The following is a 9,836-nucleotide window of genomic DNA, read 5'->3' on the forward strand; positions in this document are numbered from 1 at the left end:
TTTCCAGTGAGTTTAACTAATAGACTCCCACAGCTTCACAGAGCACAAAGTTTCTCTTTTTGGCACTTTTTGATGATAGAAAACACAGTGTGACACAAGGCTATTTCATATGAACAACCTTTTTCTTTCGATCTTTTTTACGAACAACTTCATTAGATTCCCCTTCTCCTTCCTCATCATCCTCCCCTTCTACGGCAACATAATTAGCGGGGAAATATCCTTGTTGTCCATTGGCTAGTTCTCCCATCCACCAGTTAGCTGAGTCCTTATACAGCAACCGAATCACGTCACCCTTAAATACCGACAGTTCATCTGATCTTTGGCCTTTATAATCACAGATAGCAACCACCATTTTCTTTGGTGGACTTCTGCCAACAGGTGCTTGGAAAGAAAACTGGGCTTTACCTTGAGATTGCGTTAACGAAAATTGTGGAAGACGACCTTGATAAATGTGACTAGCACCACTATTACGACCAATATCTGAGAAGCCTGGTCGCCATGATGAGTCAGCATCTTTCATATACAGAGATTGGGAGTTAAAAGTTTGTTGCTGCATGACACTGGACATGGTGGGAGGGGCGTGTGGTGAGAACAGGGTAGGATCACCTCCAAGGGTAACAGTCTCCAACTTTTTCAAAACATTATGATATCGGTTTGCTTCATGTGCATAAAATTGATCCTTTGTCAAAATTCTAGCTGATGTTGGTTCTGGGGAGAAAGTTTGTCTTTCAGGATCATCTTTTCTGTGGGTTCTGCGTGGACTTTCCATAGTTCTAGCTGTAGCAACCAGGGCTTCATCTTGAGTATCAGATTCTTCAGCGGCAGATTGGTAGACACCAGCTTCCAGTAAGGCTGTGTTTGGATCGTATTTATACAGCAGTACAGGTTGATTTTCTCCAATGGAACATAAGGCAATGATGTGATCTCTAGGATGGTATTCAACATCTGTTACAGGCTGGTTGTAATTCAACTCTGAGTATTTCGCTACTTGATCACCAGAGTCTGTGTTCCACACGTACGCTATGTTGTCCTCACTGCCAGCAAAAACAAAGGTACCACAGGGTGATATAGCACTGCGTAATTTGTCGCGGAAGTTTAAAGATCCTATATAAAACTGAATAACTCGTTGAACGCGAAGATCAAATAGCCTAATTATGTTGTCACGACAATGAACTAAAAGTTTACGACCACTTGGATGCATTTTCATATAGTTAATGGGCGTGTCTTTAATGCTGGGTTCCTTAATTTCTTGATACTTGGTACAATTTGTGATATATCCACGACGAGGATCAATGTAAGTATTCCAGACCATTATAACTCCTTTACTATCAGCTGAATACAGCTTCTCACCTTCTTCATCAAAACAAACTGAATTAACATGGCCCTGGTGATCCTCTATTTCCTGCTTCAAATAATCATCCTCATTTTCACCTTCGACATCCCACACCCTGATTACTTGATCAAAGGCTCCAGTTACAATTACGGAATCAATTTTGGGATGAAACTGAGCCGTGTAGACAAAAGTTGGATGCGGCAAAACATGGTCCTCGAGAAACTTCTTGACATTCCAGATTCTTGCTGTACCATCGTTAGAAGCAGACAGAAGATGTGTGTCTCGTTTAGACCAGCAGAGATCATAAACGATACCAAAATGACCTGTCAGTTCTCCCACAAGCTCCCCGGAGGGAATATCATATATTATTATGGGATAGGTCTCTGTATCTCGACAAGCACACGCCAGACTTCGTCCATCATGGGAGAATCTCAAAACAAAGCAACCCTTTCTGCCTGCTTTCAAAGACATCATGTGATGGTTGGGTATACGACATGTCTGGCCATGAAGTCTGTTCCACATTGTTAAAGGCCTCTTGCTTTCTTCGTGAGTTTTAGAAGTTAAATTCATACTCCTTTGTAAATCTTCATAAGTCATCTTGCCAAGTTCTTCTTGTGTAGGAAACATAGACCTGGTGGATGGTTCTACCATATTAGGGGAGTTGATTCCCTTTATTGTGACATACAAAGTTGATGGGTAAGATTCTCGAATAGTATTCTGCCACCATTGGAAAAGCTCCACTTGACTAGTTTTCAACTTATAATTATTTGGTGGTTCAAAAAGTTGTAGCCTTACTTTCTTGTCTACATTTAATTCTTCGTTTCCTCCAAAAATCTTCAAGAAAGCCCATGCAATTCTGTGCCAACCACCTGCGCTCTTATTACCCTCATACTGTCTGCTGGCCTTGTTCATACTCACAAAATCAATCAACTCAAAAAACACTATTACTTGTGGACGATCTTGAATAAAATAATTAAAATTTTCATTGAATACTAAAAGTTCTTCCCAAACTGGTAGAGTGGATTTCTGTTGACGGAAAACGAAGGGTTGGGTCATAATAGGAAGTATCTCTTCTAAATGATCCGCTCTCGTTTCGTAATACGACGTCACGGCTCTGTCTTGGTGTTGTTTTACCAGATAATGTCCAGTAATCTGGTCTACAATATGAACGCGAACTAAAGGATGTTGGATATAAAAGTTATTTTTTAGTTTATCAGTTCGATGTATCATAACAGCTAAAATTTTGCCTTCATCTTCAATTTCTCTTGGACTTAATTCTTCTTCAGGCTGACTGACTTCCTCCGTCACTTCCTTTGGTTTCTTTTTCTTTCTCTTCATCTTTTTAGGAGTCTCTGTCACTGGTTGCTCAGATTCATCACCTTCTACAGTCTCTGATGTACCTACATCATTGACTTCTTCAACCTACAAGAAACAAAATAAATCTTAGTCATGGCAGAGAACCCCTAATGTTCATTGTTCATTTTCCTAATTCAAACAAAAGTTTTAAAAAAGCTGCAGCTGCAAAAACTTAGAAAAAGTACATTCTATAAAAACAACTTTGGATACCTTTCGAGCACTTGAATTCTATATACTGGCATTTAGAAATTAGCACGGCTGGTAAATTCTAACAAAGCATTGAAATAAAGAATTGAAATGAATAATCTCATATGACAGCACACTTCACAATTAAGATTGTTTCAAGTTTTTTATTTCATTGGTCAGACTTAAAAGATTTCAAGTTTTGTTTTGTGGTTCACATTGTTATTACTTGTATTTGGGTTTTTTATTACCGGTACTACAATTTTATACTGTCATCATTCATAGATCAACAGTTTATCTAGATTCTCACCTGGTTTTCAACAGTTTCCACAAATGGGGGCTTCTTTTTCTTCTTCCTTTTAGGTTTATCAGCGCTAGGACTTCTTGGTGAAATTACTTCATCCGTGGCTTCAGCTGGTGACATCTCATTTTCAACTCCTAAACTTTCGTCTCGAATAACTTTCTTTTTCCGTACCTTCTTCATTGGAATATTCTCAACCTTAAAAACAAGAAAAAACTTGGCTTACAACTTCTTCTAACAGGACATCTGCAATTTAGATGCTGGTTTTTGCAATGCATTAATGAAGGCTACCAAGGTGCATTCTCTATGTCATTCTCAAAAACAACATGAATCATATCTAGGGCAAGGAAACAAAATGACAGATGATATTTGAATAACTTTCATCATTGATTATCTGTATTTACCTGAGAATCATTCTGTACTTGCTCTCCATTGACTTGAGGTGGCTTTTTCTTCTTTTTCTTGGGTTTGTCAGCTCTAGGTGATATCAGTTCATCTGTAATTTCTGCAGGGGACATCTCATTTTCAACAACTAAACTGTCATCTTTTACAATTTTCTTTTTTCTCCTCTTCTTCACTTTTTCCCCGGCATGTTCTGGCGAATTATTATTTCCAAGCTTTTCATAATCTTCTGTCATTTTCCCTGTGTTGTAGGGACCTCGGAAAACCTGGTGTCAAAAACATAAACTCAGAGTTAAATGTAAAAATCAAACAAGATCAAACTTGTTTTAAAAATTCTGCAAAAAGTCAGCCATATTGTTGTTTGAAATAGCACTTGGTTGTTGCTAAAAATAAAGTCAAAGCTATTTTTAGAAATGAAGACTTTGAAATAATGAAATGATTTTTTTGACCGGAAAACAAAGTACTATAACTAGAGGATTGTGGGAGGTGGTATCGACGGAAACGTAAACAAACTTTTGTAAATAATCAATAAAATAACTTCAGATTAAACTATTTTTTTTCTCCGGCATTCTTTCTTCAATTTTTCCTGCGCATAGAAAATTAGCAATGGATTCCAACAGAACTCATACAGATGAAATGACGCCCAAAAATGCGGAGGATTTTGACGAATTTCAACAATCCGAATTGGAAGATTTGTACAGTTGGATTGACAGTATTCCGCTTTCTCGTCCGAAACGAAATATTAATCGAGATTTTTCGGATGGAGGTATGTGACATTACGTTTATCAAATTATCTAAGGCTAATGAATAGAAAGCTTACAAATAAATGATAAATTGGAGTTGTGTTAGACCTTCCTTATCTACTGTCAAACTTAAAGGCCTAAACTCCTGTCAAAGTACTTAAGTAAGTAGAGGTAACAAATTTAGGGGCACTAGACCTATATCATATATGAGTATAAAAGTTGACATAATAAGTCTGCAGATTGTTTTTTGTTCTGAAATGATAAAAATGCACAACTTAATAAGTTAATACAATATTTAAAGGCTATTTCTTTAAAGCCTGATTCCTGCGATCGAATAAACTAAAATAATTAGGAATTAAGAAAATAATTTTATGCTTATAAATATAGATCTAGATCTAGTATGAAATTAAAAACAAACAATTTTTCTATCTATATTTCAGTGTTGGTAGCAGAAGTGGTGAAACATTCCTTGCCAAAATTGGTTGAGTTACATAATTATGCTCCAGCTAACTCCACAACCCATAAAATACAAAACTGGTCTTTATTAAACAGGTGAGTGAATGATGGTCAACATGTCTGCCAAACAATAATTTTGCCTCTGAGTCAATACTGCTGTAAAAGTCAATACAATTGTTCAAACACCATAGTGAAAACTACAAAACAAAACTAAAAAACTAGAGTGAATCTCCTAAGGGAATCTGAACCAATCAATTCAAACCAAAGTTTCTTTTTTATTATTTTCAGAAAAGTTTTTTCCAAGTTACATTTCCAGTTGTCAGATGATGTGATTAAAAGTGTAGCTTTATGTAAAGTTGGAGTGATAGAAAAAGTTTTATTAATGTTACGTGTAAAAACATCTAAAGCACAATTTGAGTTAAATCATAGAGTGAAGGCAGAGCAGACTATCACCCCTCCTCGTGCTATTAGTGATAAACCTGAGGCAGATCAAAATATTTCTTCAGGTAATTTATTTGTGTTATATTGGGGTCTAAGACATTGCTGGTGGGGGACATGATTGTCCCCAAAGTTTAGGCTTTTGTGCCAAAGTAGAAAACTTTAAAGAATTTAAGCTCCACTATGGTGAGTGGGTGGGGGGGGGGGGAGGTGTTGCTGACAAGGCAGGGCATGCTACTACTGTAATACCTAAAACCACTCTGCATCTCTCTCTGAAGTTGCTAGAAATATTAGCCTAGCTTAGTAAAATCTTTTACAGACACTTGCATACATCTTCCTTTCTCCTGAAGATTTATTTAGGCTTAGCAATTTTCATTTTATTTTTCAGGACAGTTAAAGTTACCTTTTGGTCATGGTCACGGTCACAGTCACGGTCACGGCCATAGTCACGGCCATGGTCATGAAACTAGTCAGTCCCTAATTCCACCTCGCAATGTAACAGGGCATTCACACGCAGGTCACACGCTACATAGTAAAACGTAAGTTAGATATAAATGTCACGTCAAGTAAACTGCAGGTTTCATGATATTAATTTGATTAATGCATAATTGATTTGAGAAAGGGGGGTTTTAAGACATGAAAATGAATCAAATGGAGTTTTACTTGTTAACTTCTCGGCACTTTTATTGAATCAGCACAAAGTTATGCTGTGTTTTATTATTGTCTTTTGAAGGTTTGTCAAATAGTATCTAAAAATAAAACAACTGGACAAAGGATACATTAAGCTAATAAAATTAGTTCTTTGAGGCTAATCAGAAAAATTACATTCACAGTATGTATTATCATTTATGATAGGTACTCCTATTATAGTTATGTCCTGAGAGTTTAGTTAGCACCTAGAATTTGATATTTCAGAAATTCTCATCAAAGATCTCAATTCACCTCAAATGAAATGATACCTAGAATTTTATTAGAAGAAAAAGAACAGGAAAATTTAGCCAAGGAGGAAACAATACAGGTAATATAAATATTGAATATTCAATAGTCTAGCCTTGTGTGTTACGTACTGTTTTATTTTTTATTATGATTGTACTTAACTGCATTGTTTTCTGCAAAAGAAATTTTTGTATTTTCAAATAAACAGTTATATGGAATTCCTAGTTTCCTGCAAAGAGCTGAATAGTACATGAGAAATGATGATAATAATTGTATCTGTATTCATAAATTCAGCCATGATTTTGGTTCATTAATAATGTCTTAGACTGCTTTAGTTTATGCCTAGTGCATGACACAGAACAAAACGAGTACATGAAACTCAACATTTAAAAATTTTGTTTCCAGATATTACAAGCTAAAATAAAAAGATTAGAACATTTGGTCCATTTAAAGGATGTAAGAATAGATGATCTACAGAATCGTATTGAACAGCTTCGTCCAACTGGTCATCAGAGACGGTGATAGCCTGATTAAAATCAGTCTTCTTGTATAGCATTATAGTGGCATCATTTATCATGGAAGTCAAAGGCTTGATAAAAGAGGCTCTGGTTAAAACTTGACTCAGATATTTTTTGCGCAAAACAATGTTCATGTGTAGCCTTCTTGTGGTATCATTATGTTTTAGGGAAGTCAAAGGCTTTGATAAACAAGACACTGCTCAAGCTCCTATAATACATCATCTGTATTAAAAACTTTGTGTTTGAATAGCATATATTGGCATGATTTTCAAAGTGTTTGAAAACAAGAAACATGAATTTGAGCTCACTGCATTATAGTGGATTCATTCATTTTTGGAGTCAAAAGCTTGGCTTTAGAAGACTGATAGATAATGTAACACAGTTTTTGTGTTATCATTCATTTAGTGAACCTGCTATCCCTTTTGGATTAAAGTTTTGATTTAAAAAAACCATTGTAATAATATAGCATTTACATGAAAACTTTAAGGAATCTGCCACACGTAACTGCCAAATACAATCAAATTTGACCTAAGTTCAAGGAAACTTTTTTAAATATTGTGCAGCTGATTCTATTAGCCAAAATCCAGATTTAATCATGAATGTGCTTAATATATTATAAAATTGTTAAAGAAGAAAATTATTAAATTCTTCCTAAAAAGCTTTTAATATTTTGTTATCTCTTTGAATCATTTTATACTGATCAAACTTACATTCATTTCTCTGTATCATTGAAGCAAGAATCAAAGTAATTTATTTATATAAAGAGTTATGAACTAGCCTATTATATTATTGTTTGTTATATTAATATATTAATGTATGTGCTGTCTGAATATGATAAATGATAAAGATTCTACATTGGAGTTTTCAATACAATTTCTGACGTAGTAGGCAAGTACTGTCCTGTATCAATGAGCACTTGATACGTTAAAACCACACCCCTTATCAAAAAATAATAACATGTAATAGAGAGAACAATAGTATGCACTAAAATAGGACCGGCAATAAATTGAAATATGGGAGACAACCATGTTGGAACTGAACTTGGAACTCCTCTGCAGAATAGTCTGTATTCTAACCACTATATCTCAATCCTTGCTAAATAAACGACCACTGTTGATGTTACTCTCTGGTTAGGAACTTTGTTCATCAACCCAAAATCTGATTTTTTTTTATTGGCTTAATTTAGTTCAGCATACTTCTAGGCAGTCAATAACCACCAAACTGTCCGGAAAAGTCTGCAAATTTATTGCAGGCCGTGCTAATATACCTGTATCACAAGCTTGTCATTAAATGGATCGTACAGAGTTTTTCTTAATCTTTGGAATTCGTGGAAGTGCAGGAACCACAGACGTCTGACTGAAAATCAGAATGGTATAATGTGATGCTATCAGTGTCCCGATACATATACATCCTTTTTTTTTAAAGAAAAACCTCAATACAATCCCTTTAAGACTCGGACTTCTCAGTCTGTAGTTCTGTAACCCACTCTACAATTTGTTTGTTTGTGACTTTGACCCTTGACTCCATTCTTTCATTCTTTAATTAATCTTCGATTGGAAAATTGTCGATCATTCAAGTTTCGACTTACACAGTCTTTGTTATTCCAGTCTTGAATAAGAAGACGTGAAAAGTTGTAATTAAAACGCGATGTTTGGTGTCTGTATGGTCTATTGTCTATACTCGACAAGACTGTGATGTCTAATAAGATATGGTAATAACGGAATTTTACTTCTTCTATTACCAATATTATCATGTTTGTACACATGACACTCGGCACCAGGTCTTGTTAGAGGCTTTGGGACGCCTCTGAGGCCAAGAGTTTGCTGTCATTCCGCCAATCTTGAACAAGGAACCAATACTTTGATATCTGATAGACGGTTAATGTTATTTTTTTCATGCATTCGACACCCAGTCTCGAGGTTAGAGACTCTGAAATAAGGTGGTTGCTATTTTAATAAACAAAAAGGTAGGTCACCTGGAGATGGTTCTGAAAGCTTTCATAGATACATTGTAGTTCGCGATTTTACTTTTACGCCCCTCATCTGCAGTCAACAATAACCAAGAATCTTGTTTCAGCCACCCCAAACAACAGCTTTCCAAGAAGGATTTAATTTATGGTGTTCCCAATCCAATATTTCCCAGATGTCGTGAAATTCCGATTGTGTTTTCAAATCAGAAAATAAATCTATAATCTAATAAATCTATAAATCACACACTTTCCAATTGAATGGCGGCTCATAAAAACGATATTCATTCTTCTTAAGACGGAAACTCTCAGAGGCTGACTAAGTTGTCTCTGTTATATGAAACTATATAGACACAAAGAAAGCTGTTCATGTCTAATAGAAAACTTCATTTGACTCAAACATCCTCATTCACTGCCTTTTAACTTTCCTTTAATCTTATTTTATTTCTTTAATATTGTTTCTCAGCCTCTCTGTCACTGTTTAAGTTGGTTCGAATGTCCAGAGAGTTTGATCGAGGAGGAATACTTAAGCCCTGAGTCGCCCTACATTGAAATTGTAGGTGAGCTTAAAGACGTTAGGCTATGTATGACTGTTCAAGGGGGTGTGTATTACATTATTATTATGTTCTGTATATTAAAAATAAACGAATTCGACAGATAAAAAAAATCAAGTGTTAAGTAAGAGCCGTGAATTTTCCACCTCTGTGAGTGGAACAATTGCAAAACGACACCCCCTCCCACACACAACATCTTGACAATAGCACACCATGGCGTGTCATTTAGATGTGCGATATCAAAATATATATATTGCTTAAAGCAATTCTATAATTCTAAAAGATCGACAGAGAACAACCACTCGCAGAAATTAAGTTCAGAGTGGATGGTAAACAAGATTAGCGAATATTTTGGAATAGTAAAAGTGTTTTGAGGCCTTTTGAACTTTGAAGTTTATAAATTCAATAAAAAGGAAGATGTTATAGTCGCTACTATAAAAGAAATATTGTAAAGTAGATAAAAAATTCAATTTCCTCCATGATTTAGATATAAAGCCCTTTTTCTACTTACTCAGTCTCGAGATTGGTCTTAGGACCGTCGAGAAATATCAAGACCACGAACAAGATCATTCTGAAAAAACCACTGGACACGATAATTACCTATGGAGCAAGATATCCTTTAAAAGGACAAGAGCGAGATCATTCTGACA

At 35.4% G+C, this 9,836-nt stretch overlaps 2 protein-coding genes across 2 annotated transcripts; one reads left to right on the forward strand and one right to left on the reverse strand.

Annotated features, from left to right (window-relative positions):
- Positions 1–187: 187 nt before the first annotated feature.
- LOTGIDRAFT_62094 (hypothetical protein) lies at positions 188–2,686 on the reverse strand (the record flags this gene model as incomplete). Its single annotated transcript, XM_009052614.1, has 3 exons — positions 188–381; positions 463–798; positions 838–2,686. Coding segments are annotated over 3 exons (2,379 nt in total), but the record flags the coding sequence as incomplete, so codon positions are not given.
- Positions 2,687–4,211: 1,525 nt separating this feature from the next.
- Positions 4,212–6,670, forward strand: LOTGIDRAFT_178147 (hypothetical protein; the record flags this gene model as incomplete). The annotated part of the gene is made up of 6 exons (XM_009052846.1): positions 4,212–4,341; positions 4,759–4,870; positions 5,063–5,280; positions 5,601–5,604; positions 6,176–6,230; positions 6,554–6,670. 6 exons carry the CDS (start codon positions 4,212–4,214, stop codon positions 6,668–6,670), a joined length of 636 nt encoding a protein of 211 aa, XP_009051094.1.
- Between the last annotated feature and the right edge of the window lie 3,166 nt (positions 6,671–9,836).

Source organism: Lottia gigantea (assembly GCF_000327385.1).
Source record: "Lottia gigantea unplaced genomic scaffold LOTGIsca_19, whole genome shotgun sequence".
NCBI lineage: Eukaryota > Metazoa > Mollusca > Gastropoda > Lottiidae > Lottia > Lottia gigantea.